The sequence below is a fragment of the Aulonocara stuartgranti genome (genome assembly GCF_965226115.1).
Source record: "Aulonocara stuartgranti genome assembly, chromosome: 13".
NCBI lineage: Eukaryota > Metazoa > Chordata > Actinopteri > Cichliformes > Cichlidae > Aulonocara > Aulonocara stuartgranti.
The window spans coordinates 975,300-995,200 of record NC_138949.1 but is presented as its reverse complement, the minus strand read 5'-3'; the positions used below and the strand labels follow the sequence as shown (position 1 = coordinate 995,200).

Below are 19,901 nucleotides of genomic sequence, written 5' to 3'. Positions count from 1 at the left end.
CCTGCGGGAGCCAATGGTGTGTGTAGTCTGACAGGCTCGGCCAATCCCCCGTGAGTCCTGGAGCACTGTAGATTCCAGGGAGGAAGGCGGGGCCACCTGAGGCCAGCGGCCGTAACACCCCTCCCCTTAAAATACCAACTATGTTGGGCTGAAGCCAACGTTACAGAGCATAAACAACAACAAAAGACAAAAGCAGTAAAACATGTTTACAAACGGGACAGACCGTCAGCTAAAACATTTTCAGTCCCCTTTTTGTGGTGGATACTTAAGTTGTATTCCTGCAACAACAGAGCCCAGCGCATAAGGCGCTGGTTGTGATTAAACATACGCGCCAGGAACACAAGTGGGTTGTGGTCTGTGTACACAACAAGAGGCAACATGCTGGACCCCAGGTACACATGAAAGTGCTGAAGAGCCAACAACAAAGCCAGGGTCTCCTTTTCAATGGTGGAGTAGTTTAACTGATTTTTATTGAACTTGCGGGAAAAGTAACAAACGGGGTGGTTCAAACCCATCAAGTCTTCTTGCAACAGCACTGCCCCAGCCCCGACAGCACTGGCATCAACCTCGAGTTTGAATGGTCGCGTCAAATCAGGTGCAGCTAACACAGGAGAATGGCAGAGGAGGGCTTTTGCACTCTCAAAAGCATCCTGACACTCACTCGACCAGCTATACTCAACCTTTGGGCTGAGCAGGTCAGTCAATGGCTTTACTACAGAGGAGAAATTCTTACAAAAGTTCCTGTAGTAGCCCACCATCCCTAGAAACCGACGTAACTCACGCCTGGTGGTAGGCGTGGGAAACTGTTTAATCACTTCCACTTTGGCATCTATGGGCCGGACCTGTCCACGTCCCACCTCCCTGCCTAAGTACGTCACAGTAGCTTTGGCAAACTCACACTTAGCTAAGTTGAGAGTTAGGGTAGCTTGTGCCAAACGGTGAAATACCTTAGACTGAAAGTTCGAGCCCTGGTCGGTTTGTACGACCTTAGGCAAGCCAAACACTGAAAAGAAGGTTGTCAACGCCTTAACGACAGATCTCGCTGTAATTTTATGTAACGGGACAGCCTCGGGGAAGCGGGTAGCGGCACACATTATCGTGAGTAGGTATTGCTTTCCTGATTTTGTTCTAGGTAGTGGACCCACACAGTCTACTATGACATGGTCAAACGGCTGATCCACTACAGGAATGGGACACAACGGAGCCGGGGGTATGACCTGATTGGGTTTACCTGCAATCTGACATACATGGCAACTGTTGCAAAATTTAGAAACATCACGCTTCATACCAGGCCAAAAGAAATGTTTTAATAGTAGCTGGTATGTTTTTGTGATGCCCAAGTGTCCTGACCACTGGCTTTCATGGGCAAGGGCCAGGATCTTCTGCCGGTACGCAGAGGGCACTACAATCTGCTTGACCTTACTCCAATCTGCACCTTCTGCACCTGGTGGAGACCACTGACGCATTAGAACATCATGTTCTATGAAATAGGCTTGTTGCTCCTTTTTGGCTTGCTCAGCACTTACCATACGTTTGAAACAGCTCTTTATTGTTTCATCAGCTAATTGAGCTGCTGACAGCTGGTCTCTAGTCAAGGGCAGTACAGAGTCCTTAGGAAATGGATCAGGCTCCTCGGGCGTCACAGAGTCTGGAGGTGACAGAACATTGTTTCTGTTAGTGGGTACATCATTCTCCCCGGAAAACGAGGACATCAACACAGAATCAGAGAGGGCAATATCAGTATCTTTCCGAGCTTGTGCTCGAGTAATTGCACAGGCTGGATACAGCCCAGGGTGCATAGACACATCAGAAGTTTTCTGATTCAGGGGGTTGTCTAAAACCTCCAGACGAGGGAGCACTACCCCTCCTGCGATGTCGTTGCCCAACAGCATGGCCACACCCTCTATTGGCAAGGCCGGGCAAACGGCAACAGGGAAAAATCCTGTAGCAAGGCTAGATTTAATAAAAATTCTGTGAACTGGTCTAGGAGCGTAACCCATCTCTATCCCCCGCAGAACAGAATTAAAACCACATTCACTTTTAGCAGAAAATGGTAATACACTTGAGAGGATGACAGTTTGAGAACCTCCAGTGTCCCTTAAAATACGCACAGGTTTTAACTCGGATGGATTGTCTGTTAGCGATACTAAGCCATCAAAAATGAATGGTTCGAAACAGGGGTCAGGCACCCTACCACCACACTCATGGTCCTCGTGACGGGCCTCAGCTTTTACAAAACCCACCCCTTTGGGTGGCTGAGCATGTGATGTTTTGCGTTTTAATGCTAAACAGTCAGCAATCACATGTCCGGTTTTATGACAGTAAAAACATTCACGGTGTTGCCTGGACCCAAACTCTTTAGCTGTGTGGCGCTGCTGCACAGGGCTAACCCGTGACTTCTCACTGTCAGTAAATGAGGCTTTGTGAGTGAGTACAAACTCATCAGCAAGAACAGCAGCAGATGTGAGTGACGTCACTTTCTGTTCATTCAAATACAGCACAATACGCTCAGGAATGCATTTCTTAAAGTCCTCTAACAAAACTAGTTCGCGCAGAGCGTCATAGTCAGTCGCTTTTGACGCAACACACCACTTATCAAAGAGAACCCCCTTTTCTCTTGCAAACTCCACATAAGTCCACCTGGTAACAGCAACACCTCGTCCCAATTCTGATGCTCACTTCGAAGTTCACTGTTATCTTGACTACATGTGTAAAAGCATTGTTCTGCTGTGTGAATGGCTAATTTGATCTTTGCATTAACAAGCAATTCAGCAGGTATGCCTAATGAAATAGCATTGAGTTCACTCGAGCAGTGTCAGAAAGCATTTATCTGGCAACGTGCTTTAGTAACTTACCCAAGGGCATGACGATGTATTTGATTGGTGTTGCCTGTAGCTAATGTTACAAGAATGTATCAAATTTTAAATTCTGAACCAGCTGCTGGTCAAAATATAGACAGCTTTCATTTTAGCTTCTTTTCACCCAGATTAGCCCAAAAGCATGCTGCGCTGCTGTGAAACATCCTGGCAGTGGATGAGTGCACCCTCCACATAATCTTACTGCCACAGGCTGGATCGCACTTTCAGGTCTACCTTTCACATCACTGAGTCAGTCTGTACAGGGGAGCCACCTACCTTACTCTCTCTGTCAGAGTATCAAGACACAAGAACATGGAGACTTCCAATGCAGGAAACCCCTGATACAGTCTGCCTGGGGTAAGCTTTGACATGGTAAGTGTGAATACTTGGTGAATTATCATGTTTAGATAGACTTTTGCAATGTGTTCATGGCAAAATTAAATTACAACCTTTTAGGAGGAACCACTGTGGTTATGGTTGGTGGACAGTTCCACCTGCTGCAGGTCTCTGAACTTTTCTGGTGGGTGGATCATGAATCTGAGCCACATATGAAGAGTGCACTTTAAAACAGTTACTTTTTTAAGCAGTTTCAAAAATCATGCACACTTCTACTTCTTTTCTTGATTTATTGATGCACATTGTGTGTAGGACATGAGATTTTTGAAAGCTTGAGGTGCTGGAAATGAAGTGTAAACAAACACAAGAGATTAACTCACTCATAATCCAACCGAGATTCAGTGGGAGATTCAGTACAAACAAGGACGTGAGTATAGTTTCACTGACTTCTGCTACGTTGGATTAAACTCACAAATACTTCCAGACTTCTGTTTGTTACTAAAGACCTCTGTATGCTTCCACAGAGGTGGCGGCCTGACAGCAGAATCAGCTGTTCCAGATCAACCTTTTAAAGTTGTACAAACCAGTCTGCTCGAAGCATACAGAGACTATAAAGTACTCCCCTGTGTACCTGCTGGTTTGGTCCTGCCGTGTTACCTTGTGTACATTGGTGCTGTGACATCAAGGAAACATTAACCTCTTTCCATCAACTTGGCCCCTAAAATTGCTTCACCTAAGTGGAGCCCTTGAATTGGTCATTGATCCGTGTCTCTAGAGGTCGTCATGTACACAAATCTCTTTAATATTCGCTGATCCACTTGCACAAAGTTAACTCCTTATCTTAGTTCAGGTTAGCTAGCCATGACTGATAACTTGCAGTAAAACATTTTGTTTCATAATCAGGAGTTCCTCCCGTCCTTTCGGACACCATTTGAGCCGTTTCTGTTGATCCACACATTTTTAATGTGACACAGTCCCTTTGACCTTCTCCGAGGGCCACCGATGTGGAACCATGCAGCTGCTTGTTCTGGCCCGACCTGGATCTGACGATATGAGATCTGTTCTGCGAGTCAAATTTCACCAGTCCCTCAACTTTACGTGACGTACTCCTCGTCATCACTAGGTTCTGATTTGATGTGGTCTGGGTGAAGGAGAGGAAAGTGTGGTGCTGTAGTCCTGGTACAGACATACCACTCCTTAATGTTAGACAACTGAGGTAAGGCTGGGTTGACTGAGCGCTGGCTCCGCCGTGGGGTCCTGCCGCTCTGCTGCTGCTGGCTCAGCTGGCTCTTCAGGCCTGAAAGAGAGAGATCCAGAGGCATCGCTACCGGAGACGAACTCCGTAGCAGCAGCTTATGGTCCACTTCGCTGGCTGAACGGAGGTCCAATTCGTGATTGGACAGCAGAGAAAAATGAGTGTTTCTGTCAGTAAGTGATGGAGAGAGGTGGTTCATTTTAAGGTCAAGGGGCTCGAGGACAGCCGGATGAGGTTGCTGGAGTTGAAGAGGGATGGCATTGTACAGGTCCTGGGTTTCAGAGGTAGGTGATGACTTGATGTGAACCTTCATGTGTTTGCGCAGGGAGCTGGGGTGGGTGTAAGACTTGGTGCATCCTACTGCCTTGCAGTCGTAGGGCTTTGAGGCTGTGTGGACCTGCGAGTGCTTCTTTCGGTCGCTGCTGTTGGCAAAGCGCCGCTCGCAAAACTCACACTGGAATGGCTTCTCACCTGAAAAACAAACATCACACGCACAATTATCAGCCTTGCAAAGGGAATGGACCTGAAAAACCAACATTCAACTGGACACGTTCAAAGGAGTGATGCTGAGAAATAGCACTGTTATTCCAAAAAAGGACACTTGTTTCTAAAGAACAGTAAATATTTAATGGAATCGTATTTTAACCTCCTAGGACCTGCCTCCACATATGTGGACGTCACATTTTGGGTTATTTAGACCAAAATACTCAATTTTGCTCTACAAGGGCCTGATATCCACTTACGAGGACATTATGCTGCTACTGTTCTATCAAAATGTTAAACGAATATCCTCATGTGTGGCTCTCATTTTTCTTAAAAACAAAAATAAGGTTAAAAAAAAATCTGGTAATTCTTTGTTTTTACATTCATCAGGTCCCAATCAGCCCAAATATCAAAGAGAAATTAAAAATGCTGCCGTGGAAGAGCTCGGGTCTTAGGAGGTTAAATAATCAAAACTCATATCAAAGTTGGAACGCAGTGACCGATGTTCAGCAACCATCACTGAGCACACAGTTAAAGCAGGTTTAACAAATATGATGCTGCTGAAGAAGTGATCCTTTAGCTTTTAGGCATACATCCCAGTCAGGGAACAGCTTCCAAACCTCAGCAGAGTGATGTTGCTTTTTAAGAAATGAAGGTTGATCCATTGAGAAATTAGCAAAACAGCAGCTCTTGAATGGTGACTGAAAGCTTTGAAGAAGAAAGTCATCACCAACAAGAAGGCGATTGGTTACAAAAGAAGCAAATCTGTGAGTGCAGAACAAATGGTGCTTGATATCCTCTGTCAAGCATGGTGGAGGGAAGTTATGGATGCTGCATGATTCCTTCCCTTTGTTTTTAAATGTAATATCTCCAGTAAATGTAATAAATAGAAGGAAATTTAAACCAAAAAATCTGCTGCAGTTTTAGATCAACAGTCAGGAACCACATTGATTAATGCAGCACCAAATGGACAGAAGAGCTGTGTAGGTCAGGCTCTCACTGCTTCCATGCAGACACGCTGCAGCTTGTGAGAGCCCATATGGAAAAGAAAAAGACAATATACTTATAAAGCTTATATGATTTACTCATGAAAGTGGCCACTTTCTCATTACTTTCATATATTGTTTTAGGAAGTGTCCAAAACATACAAGTTTCATTTCTATAATTTTCAAGGGATCTCATATCTGTTTTCACTCTTGTATGCTTTTCATACACGTTTCACACAAGGCAGATACAACCTTTATAAGATTTATATTTATCTTTTCCATATGGGAGGACAGACACACACCAGGGTTTTTACCTTCTTCTGGGATAAAGAGAAAACACAGTGGGGTCAGCGAGGAAGCACCAGCTAATAAAAAACCCTGTTTTCACATAAGACTGGATGATTTAGCTTAATGTAAAACGATGAATGATTATCAGCAGAAGAGATAACGACATGCTAAATTTTAACATTTGCATGTTTTGTATTCATTTTGAAAACACAGTTGTACTAATGCTTTCATGCTGTCTTTAACGGGAATGGGAGTGATGTCTTGGGGAAACTGGAAGCACACATAAAAGCATCGACTGTATTAAAGATGAATGCAGTGGCAGACCTGTTTTTGAAGCTATGTGCTGATCTTTTTTCGCCTCACCACTATAGCTACACCAACACGGGCTTCACTGGAATCTGTGTCCATCTTTTATGTACAGTCTATGTACAGAGCCTCTACCGTGACATCATGCCATCACAGGCCTTCCTAGAAAAAGTCTATATCAGTAACATAAACTCAGTGTTGTGGTAATAAAGCATCTTTAAGAGACATGGTCAGAAAATGGACCTGCATGTATGTGGGACCACTCAGCTACTTATACGGCTGCAGACCACTTAGCTGGAGCCTCTGTGACTCACATCAGAAGCAGCTTTTCTACCAATCAGAGAGCTGGTGGCTTGAGCCCCAGCCCCTTCAGCCTGCATGTCCAAGCATCCTGGAGTAAGTTGATCCATTAGATTGTGAGTGCATGCATGAATGTTAGACATGGCACTTGTCTATAGAATGAATGAATGAAGGTGTGTGAGAGCTTGTTGGGGGGGGGGTGCACCCAGTAAGTACCAGTTTTTATTGGATGCAGTTTCAGAGCATCTGTCACACATGCAGCCAGTTTCAATCAGCGCCCTGCGCTACCCTGCCCGTGATGTCGGTACAGCATCGCACTCGTTTTCTGCATTGTGTGGTTGTTTCTAGTTTAGCTGGTGACTTTTATACTTTTACTGGCTTATTGATTTCAAGATCCTAAACGCAGCAAGCGCTGTTGTTATTGATGATTAATAACTGATGTATAGTCATTGCCCAAGGACGGGTTCACCGCTCATACACGTCCTGAGGACTAAACTAAAGCTCAGTGCTGACCTGTGCTGATGCCTGTCACCTAGGAAACAAGGGAGCACTCAAGTCTAATGTGAATCTACACCGAACTAAGCCCAAGTAAACATGGAGGGGATTCCTAGCAGGGGAGAGCGCTGTGTATTATGCTGTGTTCTCGGTCCCTGACAGGAAGCTTGTGTTGACGGATGGCACGGACTGAGCGAGCGCAATGACAGTATCTGCGCTCTCGTAGCAGTCACACAATCACGAACCCTTACCAGTGTGCGTGCGCGTGTGGATCTTGAGGTTTTCCGAGCGTGCGAACATCTTGCCGCAATTGGGAAATGCGCATGAAAACGGCTTCTCCCCGGTGTGCACGCGAATGTGGTTAATGAGTTTGTATTTGGCTTTGAACGCCTTCCCGCCGCGCATACACTCGTCCCACATACAGACGTGACTGAGGCTTTCCAGCCCCGCAGCTACATGCTCGGTGGTGACGTGGTCCACGAGCTCGTGCATGGAGCTGAAAGTTTGATCGCAGACGGATGTCGCCGTCCGCCCAAGCCTCTGTCTTGAAGAAGTTCGGTCAATCCATTTGCACACTAGCTCCGTTTTAACGGTGGGGCCTTTGGAGAAATCCAGCAGGCCGTCCATCCCACCGCCCGCATCGGTGTCGGCAGAAGCGGGGATACTGGTAGCTCTCGGATGGGGTGGCGAGACGATGCTAGAAGCTCCAGAGTTGTTGTTCCCCAACGGAGAGACGAGGCCATTGTGCCTGGCCACCACAGCCGTCCGCTTCATGCTCTGCACGGCGGGCTGTCCCGCTCCTGTCGCCACCAGCACACCTTGCTTTCACTTAAAATGAGTTCAATCCAACTGGCCAAAGCCTCACCACTATCACGCTTCCTTCCTGTGTGTTTTAGTCGAGGCGAGAGCGCATGCGGCAGCGTTTTTACCCCCCGCTGCTCGCTGTTAGCTCCCGAGAGTCAAAGCCTCCATGCTTCTATTTACTGTGAATAGAGATGAACGGAGTCGAAGGAATACAGCAGGACGCGACCCGCTACCATTTGGCGGCGTCCTTGTCTCCTTTCCTTCCTTACTCCAGCCTTCCTTCCTTTTAGTTTTAACTAACGTGTCCATATTGCTGATGTGCGTCGAGGATCAGGAGCGCCAGCACACAGAAATGAAGCATTGCCTGATTTAATGATGACTCGTGAAATAACCTGCATTAGTAAATTCATTTAGAACTGTTTTCATGTCTTTTGTTTATTTAGACATGCATAACATCCATCGTTGTTTATATGTTAAAGGGAAATGAAAAACATAAATATGAATAAATATTTCCAAAATAATCCAACAACAAATACTTAATGTAGTTAATACTAAATATGATTTATAGAAAGAAAAAGAAAGAATCAAAACCTCATTTTAAAAAATGTTCAAATTGAGACTTTAAAAAATGCAAATTAAAAAGAGAAATAAGTAAATGAATTGAAAAATCCAATTAGTTTTGAAATGTTTATTCCACTCACCTTTTAAGTTTCATTTTTCCCGTTAGCTGTAATAATTACTAGATTAGCTATTGGATTAGCTTTTCCATTTCTATGGCTTTTTGGTCCTTGGAGAAAAAGCAATGCAAATTAGGCATGCATGTAAAGAGGTCTCTCATTGGTTGCTCACAGGCATGCTGGCTGGGTTTTTCTGTGCCACTGACAGCTTTTCACTGTTAAGGAGACTTTTTAAAGAAGTGTTTGTGGACAGTTAGCCTCGGTATTCATTGAAAATGTCCAACACAAATATATGAATGATGTGAAGGGAAAATGCAGGGAAAAGAAAACCTGAACCCCTCATGATTTGGCTGAAAGTAATGTAGTAACACAGCTAATGCTAGTATCCCTCCACGTAGCCATGTAGCCCCAGTCTTACCTTGTGAAAATGTGACATACCAGTAGTACTAGCTAGCTTCTGTTTTTAGTAAGCTAATGTGCTCAAATAAAGCTTGAAGAAGCTCAGACTGTTACAATGGTTAAAACCAGTCCTGTTACATTTATACACATTGCTAAAGCAATGGCTGCAACCTACAGCCTTTGAAATCACGATTAATATGCTGTCCTAATATTAATTTTCTCTATACAATCTGTGGCCATAAAGTCTCTGAATGTTGTGTGAGCTACAATAAATGATGTGAAATAATGTTTTTAAACCAGGGCAGCACGGTGGCACGGTGGTGAGCACTGTTGCCACACAGCAAGCAGGTCCTGATTCAATTCCACCTTCAGGCCGGGGTCTTTTGTGTGGAGTTTGCATGTTCTCCCCATGTTTGCGTGGCTTCTCACCGGGTACTCCAGTTTTCTCCCACAGTCCAAAGACTTGCAGTTAGTGGGGATTAGGTTAATTGATCAATCTAAATTGCCCATAGGAGTGAATGTGAGTGAGAATGGTTGTCTGTCTCTGGCTGTATCCCAACTCAGGGTCTGCAGCCTTAAAGGCCGCATTTTAAGGCCGATTACGTCACAGCGGCGCGCCGAAGGCTGTCCCAATTCGAAGGCTGCTCGACATGCGGCCCTGAAATGCGTCCTTCATTTCCCTGAATTTTAAGGATGTGGCGGTGTAGACTTCGTGGCCCAATATATCCCAGAATGCATAGCGCGGCGGTGGGTGTGGATAATTTTGCCAAAAAAAAACGGCAGACGAGGGGCGCCCGAAGAGTAAACTTTAAGTACTGAATATTATGTCACTTATTTATGTGCGAATGTTTAATAACGAAGAACAATAAAACATTCCTGTTGGCCACATGTCGGCAAAGTCATGTGACATTAGTGACGTTTGTACTAACTTGGTTTTAAAGTCTTTACTTTAAAATATACGCCGTTCAATAGCTGAGCTTCATCTTACAGAGAATGATCAAAGCTCATGTAGAAACAAACAAATGAACAAAAGATTGTCTCAAATAATGCTGAAAAGTTTCCAGCTGTTAGTATCATGGTTGCCCGGCAACCTGGGCAGCGTGACGGAGGTTAGACCGTCCCATTTCACAAGCCTCGCACTTCCGGCCTTAGCGGTCTTTGAGTACGCGGCCCTTGAGGATCGTTGAGGCTGCGTACTTTAAGGCTGCAGACCCTGAATTGGGAGACAGCCACTTGTGTCTTAGCCCAGACTGGCGACCTGTCCGGGGTGTACCCCGCCTCTCGCCCTATGACAGCTGAGATAGGCTCCAGCGCCCCCCCTGCGACCCTAAAAAAGGATAAGCAGAAGTGATTGGATGGATGGAAGTTTTATAGAAAATAAAGTGAACTTATTAAATTACTACTGATATTGTGGGTGATTTTTGTCATGGTACTGGGTCTGCGACCCACTGTTTGTGTTTCAACTTCTGGAATGATATTCTTTGATTACTGATGTTGATGTTTTGTTTACTTACTGTTTATCTGTGGTTAGTCTCTGGCCCCATGTTTTCCCGGTGCTTTTGTATTTCCTCTGTTCCAGACTCTGTCACCACCTCTGCCTCTACATGATGTCACGCTTCCTGTTTTATTTTGATAGTCCATGCCTTATGTCAGTGTATTCTGCTTTGTCTCTGTATGTCTGATTTGTCCCAGCTGTATTCCCACCTGATCCCCATCCTCTCTTGTCTTGCCTGTGCATTTAAGCCATGTGTTTTCCTTTGCCCTTCATCGTGTTGTACCCTCACTGTGCTGAGTTTTGCCCTTTGTGATCCTGGCTAAGTTCAGGTTCTCAGTTCCTGGTTTGTTTTCCAGTTAGTCTGTCTTATATCTAGTTTTTCGTTTTCATATTTGTGGCTTTGGTTAGTTTTTTTGTGAGTTTACTTTTATAGAAAGTCTTCCCAGCAATAAAGCTGCTGCTTTAAGTTTCCATGCTGTGTACGAGTCCTGTGTTTGGGTCATCCTGACTGCCACAGCACACATCCTGACAATTTTTATCTTTTAAATGGATTTGTGTGTGTAGGTTTGTTTCTGGATGACAACTTGGTTTCCTTTGGGAGGTGAGGACACAACTACATCTGTTCTACACCATGCTGTAATGGGTTTCACAGGTCGTGACCTTGGAGCGCTTTGAGTCAGCTTTTTGGCTTCAGGCACCCCAAGGGGAATTTTTTTTATTGATATAGATATACAGCGGTCCCTCGTTTATCGCGGGAGTTACATTCTGAGAATAACCTGCAATCTGTGAAATCCGCAAAGTAGCCAACTTTATATTTTACAATTAATATAGATGTTTTAAGGCTGTAAAACCCCTCACTACACACTTTATACACTTTTCTCAGACAGGCATGAACATTTTCACATTTTTCTCTCTTGTTTAAACTCTCAAAGTTCAAACCTTCGTAGAAAAATAAGTCCAGTATTATAGGATCAAACCAAAGATCAAACCCTGTTTTCAGGTCCAGGACATGGGAATAGAGCAGCTGCCAGAAAATTCAACATTAATGAATCAATTGTACGGAAGTAGAGGAAGCAAGAAGAATGAGTTGAGTAAAGTTTGACTAATCTGGCTGTTTTGTTTCGCTTAATGCGCCTTATAATCCAAAAAAATACGCTAACTTTTACCTTTCTTTTGCATGTCAGGAAGTCCAAATTTTTGTGTGATGGTTAGCATCTTCCTGTTACGGCCGAGAGGGCCAGGCTGTGGGTGTGGACTCAAATGCAGACACAGAGGGAGGCAAAACGGGCGTGAACACAGTGCTTTATTTACAGTGCCTAGTGAACTTACAAAGCAGGAAACTATGAATGCTATGAACTGTGGAAGCTATGAACTGAGAACTGTGAGGCCAAACTATGAACATGAAACTCTGAGTGCTATGGCTAGGTGCTAGATTTCACGGATGGATCCGGGGAATGGAAAAAGGGGCAGCGGCTTGGATGGAGGTACGCAGTCACTATAATGAGAGGAGACAAGTAGTCAGTGGCAGTCTAGTGAATCACAGCTGAAGGATTAGACTATGGTGGTTAGGGCTTACGCGTTGCAGGTTAAAGTGTCATGCGAGGAGGGGGTGTCCAGGGGGTTCTGGGTGAGGAGTGGCCAGAGAGGATCCAGAATATGCTTGGAGTGAGGGACTTGGCAGGGAGGCAGACAGGTGTAGTCCAATGATGGAAAGGAAGCAACCAGATGACAGAACCAGCGTCCAGGCGGAGATGTGAGTAGTTTAGGTTGGGAAGCGCAACTGCCAGGTGGGTTGTGAATTAGCAGAAGAACTGGCAGAGGTCTGTTGTGAATGCTGGTCTTATATGCTGGTGACTTGATTGGAACCAAGTGTGGAAGCTGATTGGAGTCTCTCCCTGAAGGTGGAGCCCAGCGGAGTGGAAAAACCCCGTACTCACCTGGACCATGACACTTCCCTGCCTTTTGGGTGCTACCGCAGGTGCCTTTGACGGTGCAAAACGTTTAGTCGACATTGTTGTGTTTGTTGGGGAGAAAACTTACAAACATACAGTGCTATACTGTATGTTTCAGAGTCACAGTGCTAGCAATTGAAGATTTATGTAAATTTGACAAACTGAACGCATTCTGTACTGTACAGGAGACACGGCACGGAGGTGTCTGACTGACAAAGGTCTACAGCCAATCAGGACACAGAACACAATACGCTGTAAAAGAAAAAAAAAGCATGCAAAATTGCACAAAAAAAAATCAGTGAGACAGCAAGGCTGCAAAAGGTGAACTGCATTATAGCGAGGGACACTGTATATAGATATTTCAATCATTTTGTCCGTCTGTATCTGGAAGTCCCACAGGATCTTAGCTCGGTCATTCTCCACCACCCTTGGGGGCATCTCCCATTTTGACCTCGGGACTTCCAGGTTATACTCGGCACAGATGTTCCTGTACACTATGCCGGCCACTTGGTTATGGCGTTCCATGTATGCCTTGCCTGCTAGCATCTTGCACCCTGCTGTTATGTGCTGGATTGTCTCTGGGGCATCTTTACACAGCCTGCACCTGGGGTCTTGCCTGGTGTGATAGACCCCAGCCTCTATGGATCTTGTACTCAGAGCTTGTTCTTGTGCTGCCATGATTAGTGCCTCTGTGCTGTCTTTCAGTCCAGCTTTGTCCAGCCACTGGTAGGATTTCTGGATATCAGCCACCTCCTCTATCTGCCGGTGGTACATACCGTGCAGGGGCCTGTCCTTCCATGATGGTTCCTCGTCTCCCTCCTCTTTCTTGGGTTTCTGCTGCCTGAGGTATTCACTGAGCACTCGGTCAGTTGGGGCCATCTTCGTGATGTATTCGTGGATGTTCCTTGTCTCATCCTGGACTGTGGTGCTGACACTCACCAGTCCCTGGCCCCCTTCCTTCTGCTTAGCGTACACCAGGGGTAGGCAACTCCAGGCCTCGAGTGCCGGTGTCCTGGAGGTTTTAGATGTGTCCATGATCCATCACAGCTGATTTAAAGGGCTAAATGACTCCTCAGCATTTCTTGAAGTTCTCCAGAGGTCTGGTAATGAACTAATCATTTGATTCAGGTGTGTTAACCCAGGGTGTGATCTAAAACCTCCAGGACACCGGCATTCGAGGCCTGGAGTTGCCTACCCCTGGTGTACAGCCTCAGGGTGCTGGACTTGGGGTGAAACCCTCCATGCATGGTAAGGAGCTTTCTTGTCTTTTTTTTTTAAACTCAATTTTTATTATAATTTACAACATTGTAACTTGTACTTGTCAATGTTCACAAGTAGGACAGTTACAGAAACCGCAATGCAGAAATGTAGATCAAAATAAGAACTGCAATTAGGAAGCACAAAGCAAAACTGGAAAGCAAAACAAAACCCAAGCAAGCAAACAAATACACAACAACAAAAAGAAAACAAAACAAAAACTTTATGTAACATTAAATAACGTGACAAATCTAGCCATAAATGAACAAAACGAAACAGACCTATGCTAAACTATTGAAACAGTAAAGCATGTATGGGTCGCCAATGCTCAGTAAACAACTCTCTCTGAATCCGCAGAGCGTATGTTATTTCCTCCATCTGGTAAATTTCTCTCACTTTATCAAGCCACATATTATATGAAGGTGGGTCAAGATTCAGCCATTTAATAGTGATACACTTTAGTGCTGCTGTAAGCAGGATTCTTAAGAGATACTTTTATTGTTTCCCGCAAAACCAAAAATACTCCTAAAATGGCTAGCTGTTGGTCTTTCGTTAATGGTTGTTGGAAAACTGTGTTGAGAACTTTAAATATGTCATTCCAAAATGAGCAGAGTTTTGGGCATGACCAGAATATATGTGAATGGGTTCCTAAATAAGTACCACAATTTCGCCAACAGGTGTCAGGATTTGTAGGCTTCATTTTGGCCATTATCTCTGGGGTTCTAAAATATCTCATGACCACCTTCCATTTAAATTCTCTCCACAGCTCAGAATTAGTCACAAGATGGGCTTCGCCGAACACCTCTTCCCAGGTGTCCTCTGAAATTTGAGTGCCAGTCTCAGCTTCCCACCTTGCCTTAATATCCAAAGTTGCATTTGTATTGAAACTCATAAATGCGTTATAAAAATTACTGATTATTTTTGGGGAGGAATTACTTTGAAATGTTTTTAGAAATATTTCCTCAATGGGTGAGGGCTCCAAAATGCAGAAACCTAAAAAAGTCAGAAGAAGGAAGCTGAAACTGACCTCTCAACTGTTCAAATGAGCTCAGGTGCCCATTCCTCACAACATGACATAGTTTATAAAGCCCGCTATTTGACCATGCTCTGAAGCCAGGTGTTGGAGCTATTTGTTCTTTATTTTTGTTTTTGTTCTTATTTTTGAAATTAGTTAAAGTTTGTTAGTTTACTTATATTTTGGGGTTTATTTGTCGGTTAATATTTTGTTTTAAATGATTTGTTTTGTTTGTTGTTATTTTGTTAAATTAGTCAGTAAGAGCTGTAGGGCCATTTTTTTCTATAAATAAAGAGACTGGTATAGGACCAGCATGCATTGGGGTGGGCCTATGGTTTTTTACCAGAGCAGGAGAAGCAGCAGGAAGGATCTTGTTATTGCTTGCCAAGATGGATAAATAAACCAAAACTTTCAACTAAAATGTTTGGACAATGGACTTCTTTTGCCTGCGTACGAAATATTACCTCAGTGCAGCAGTGGCTTGTGGACTTTAAGTTGTGGGACGTTGGATCTTTCAAAAGTAAAGGAATTGCCACTACATAAAGTAAAAAACCTTCCCGTGGACAAAGGAATAATCCTTCATTAATGGATATAAGGATTTCAAGGATCACCGTCGAACTCGAATAAAAGTTATTGGATCGTCTGGTGAGTAATCCAGACGGATGTGATGTTGAGGCCTGGATCAACATGTCACTCGTTCATCAAAGCTGGTGAGTGATAATATTGTTTAAACCGTAAAGGAAAACGGTGAAGCTATTGGAGTTTAAAGACATAATTTCACTACAAAGACTGATGAACTGAGTTTTGACGTACTAAATTGGTGCAAAATTGGATCGCTAATTGAAACATGCCAACGCCCTCTGTGGAAATGTTTGTCCGCTGCAAAAGGCAGGTAAATGGATGTCATGTTTGTACTTTAGGCTATGGACTCTCAGTGTGCTGTGCATCTTTATGAAGTTTGAAATAATCCAAGAGGACAATAAAAATGTCGGATATTAAGAGTAAACGAGAGGATGACACTGAGATGCAAGCAGAGAAAAGAAGCGTTAAATTTACGCCAAAAGGTTTGGATTTGTATATAAAGACATGCCAAGAAAAGCGCAGTTCAATGTGTAAGCAAGCATCTAAGTACATGGGGAAAATTTCCGCTTTAATGACGACACTAAATACCACCATGTGGTGGCCTCACTTGACCCGCTGTCAACCCGCCGTGTGATGACTCTCCTCCGGGATCCCCCAGCCCAGGGCAAGTACGCCGCCCTCAAGGCGCTGCTGCTGCGGCGTTACTCCCTCTCTGATGCTGAGCGAGCCGAGAAACTCCTTTCCCTCGCGGGCCTGGGCGACGGCACCGCCCTCGAGCTCATGGAGAGCATGCTGTCCTTGCTGGGCGCGGATGACGGAGGATTTCTCTTCACCCACCTCTTTCTTCGACAGCTGCCGGCTCCAGTGCGCGCTGGCCTTGCCAACTCCCCGCTATTGGCCACGAAGGATTACCGCTCCCTTGCGGAAGAAGCGGATCGCATCCTCCTGGCTACCAGGACTTTCGGCGTCCAGACGGTTATTCAGGACCCACCAGCGTTTTCCCCCTCCCCCTCACCGATGCTCCACGGGCCCTCCGACTCGTCCACTGTGGCCGGAATCGCTGCACGGCGGCACCGCGGAAAGGGGCTTTGTTTTAATCACCAGCGTTTTGGAGCGAAGGCACGGCGCTGCCTCCCGCCTTGCAGTTTCCAGACCCAGGGAAACGGGCATGTCAGCGCTCTGTAGCAGCCGCGACCGCTGGCAACAAGGAAAGGCTGCTTTTCTTAGAGGACTCACGCTCGGGGAGGCGTTTCCTGGTGGACTCCGGCTCACAGAAGAGCCTTCTTCCCCCGGCTGGCTCGGACAGGCTAGCTGAGGGTTGCGGGCCATTGCTAACAGCGGCTAATGGCTCTCCCATCAAAACCTTCGGTGAAAGGTTGGTGACTGTTTGCTTTCACGACCGTGACTTTCAGTGGAACTTTGTTGTTGCTGCTAGCTCTGTGCCTATAATAGGCGCTGATTTTCTTTGTGCTCACGGACTACTGGTTGATGTGGCTAACAGACGTTTAATTGATGCTGTGTCCTTTTCCTCATTACCCTGTTTGACTCGGGGTGCTCAGCCCGTGGTGCATGCTAACTCAGTAGATTCGGGTGACGTTTTTCAGTGTTTGCTTTCTGAGTTTCCCTCACTCACTGTCCCCACTTTCTCGAGCACGGTGACGAAGCATGGGGTAGAGCATTACATAACTACAGTAGGGCCCCCGGTGTTCGCGCGCGCGCGCCGCCTCGACCCCGCCAAACTGGCTGTCGCTCGGGAAGAATTTGCCACCATGGAGCGTCTGGGCATCGTGCAGCGTTCGAACAGTGCCTGGGCTTCTCCGTTACACATGGTGCCTAAATCTGATGGTCGGTGGCGACCTTGTGGGGATTTCCGTCGTCGTAATAATGTCACAGAGAACAATCATTATCCCATTCCCCACATCCAAGATTTTTCCGCCCATCTTGCGGGGACCTCGGTTTTTTCTAAGATCGATTTGGTACGGGGATATCACCAGGTTCCCGTGCGCGCGGAGGATGTCCCCAAAACCGCCGTAATTACACCTTTGGGCCTTTTCGAGTTTCTGCGCATGCCGTTTGGCCTGAAAGGTGCCGCCCAAACCTTCCAGCGGTTGATGGACTCGGTCTTGCGCGGGCTGCCCTTTGTTTTTGTATATCTTGATGATATACTGGTGGCCAGCAGCTCGAAGGAGCAGCACATGTTCCATCTGCGTCAGGTTTTTCAGCGTTTGGCGGAGCATGGACTGATTTCACAAATAAAATTTTTATCATTAGAGAAAAAATTACCAATAATCATCCCACAGATGTAATATTATCTACAGCTACTCTTAGTACCATTGATATTAAGTTAGACTCTTTTTCTCCAATTGATCTTTCTGAGTTAACTTCAATAATTACTTCCTCCAAACCATCAACGTGTCTTTTAGACCCCATTCCTACAAAACTGCTCAAAGAAGTCCTGCCATTAATTAATTCTTCGATCTTAAATATGATCAACCTATCTCTAATAATCGGCTATGTACCACAGGCCTTCAAGCTGGCTGTAGTTAAACCTTTACTCAAAAAGCATCTCTAGACCCAGCAGTCTTAGCTAATTATAGGCCAATCTCCAACCTTCCTTTCATATCAAAAATCCTTGAAAGAGTAGTTGTCAAACAGCTAACAGATCATCTGCAGAGGAATGGTTTATTTGAAGAGTTTCAGTCAGGTTTCAGAGCTCAGCACAGCACAGAAACAGCTTTAGTGAAGGTTACAAATGATCTTCTTATGGCCTCTGACAGTGGACTCATCTCTGTGCTTGTCCTGCTAGACCTCAGTGCAGCGTTCGATACTGTCGACCATAATATCCTATTAGAGCGATTAGAACATGCTGTAGGTATTACAGGTACTGTGCTGCAGTGGTTTGTATCATATCTATCTAATAGACTCCAGTTTGTGCATGTAAATGGAGAGTCCTCTTCACACACTGAGGTTAATTATGGAGTTCCACAGGGTTCAGTGCTAGGACCAATTCTGTTTACATTATACATGCTTCCCTTAGGCAGCATCATTAGAAGACATAGCATACATTTACACTGCTATGCAGATGACACCCAGCTCTATCTATCCATGAAGCCAGATAACACACACCAATTAGTTAAACTGCAGGAATGTCTTAAAGACATAAAGACCTGGATGGCCGCTAACTTTCTGCTTCTTAATTCAGATAAAACTGAGGTTATTGTACTCGGCCCTGAAAATCTTAGAAATATGGTATCTAATCAGATTCTTACTCTGGATGGCATTACCTTGGCCTCCAGTAACGCGGTGAGGAACCTTGGAGTCATTTTTGACCAGGACATGTCCTTCAACGCACATATTAAACAAATATGTAAGACTGCTTTCTTCCATTTGCGCAACATCTCTAAAATTAGAAATATCCTGTCTCAGAGTGACGCTGAAAAACTAGTTCATGCATTTATTACTTCCAGGCTGGACGACTGCAATTCATTATTATCAGGATGTCCAAAAAACTCACTGAAAAGCCTTCAGCTAATCCAAAATGCTGCAGCAAGAGTCCTGACAGGGACTAGAAAGAGAGAGCATATTTCTCCTGTTTTGGCTTCCCTTCATTGGCTTCCTGTTAAATCCAGAATTGAATTCAAAATCCTGCTCCTCACATACAAGGTCTTAAATAATCAGGCCCCATCTTATCTTAATGACCTTGTAGTACCATATCACCCTATTAGAGCGCTCCGCTCTCGCTCTGCAGGCCTACTTGTTGTTCCTAGAGTATTTAAAAGTAGAATGGGAGGGAGAGCCTTCAGTTTTCAGGTCCCTCTTCTGTGGAACCAGCTTCCAGTTTGGATTCGGGAGACAGACACTATCTCTACTTTTAAGATTAGGCTTAAAACTTTCCTTTTTTCTAAAGCATATAGTTAGGGCTGGACCAGGTGACCCTGAATCCTCCCTTTGTTATGCTGCAATAGATGTAGGCTGCCGGGGGATTCCCATGATGCATTGAGTTTTTCCTTTCCAGTCACCTTTCTCACTCACTATGTATTAATAGACCTCTCTGCATTGAATCATATCTGTTATTAACCTCTGTCTCTCTTCCACAGCATGTCTTTATCCTGTCTTCCTTCTCTCACCCCAACCGGTCGCAGCAGATGGCCGCCCCTCCCTGAGCCTGGTTCTGCCGGAGGTTTCTTCCTGTTAAAAGGGAGTTTTTCCTTCCCACTGTCGCCAAAGTGCTTGCTCATAGGGGGTCATATGATTGTTGGGTTTTTCTCTGTATCTATGAAGCGCCTTGAGGCGACTTTTGTTGTGATTTGGCGCTATATAAATAAAATTGAATTGAATTGAATTGAATTATTAATCCGTCTAAATGCCAGTTTGGGTTGCCCGTTCTCGATTTCCTTGGGCACCGTGTTTCCG

The 19,901-nt window shown here is 44.9% G+C and overlaps 1 protein-coding gene across 1 annotated transcript; it reads right to left on the bottom strand.

Annotated features, from left to right (window-relative positions):
- Positions 1-3,470: 3,470 nt before the first annotated feature.
- LOC309721080 (uncharacterized protein) lies at positions 3,471-8,450 on the bottom strand. Its single transcript, XM_082558435.1, has 2 exons — positions 7,559-8,450; positions 3,471-4,920 (listed from the first exon to the last, which is right to left on the bottom strand). Exons 1-2 carry the CDS (start codon positions 8,079-8,081, stop codon positions 4,289-4,291), a joined length of 1,155 nt encoding a protein of 384 aa, XP_082414561.1. The 5' UTR covers positions 8,082-8,450; the 3' UTR covers positions 3,471-4,288.
- Between the last annotated feature and the right edge of the window lie 11,451 nt (positions 8,451-19,901).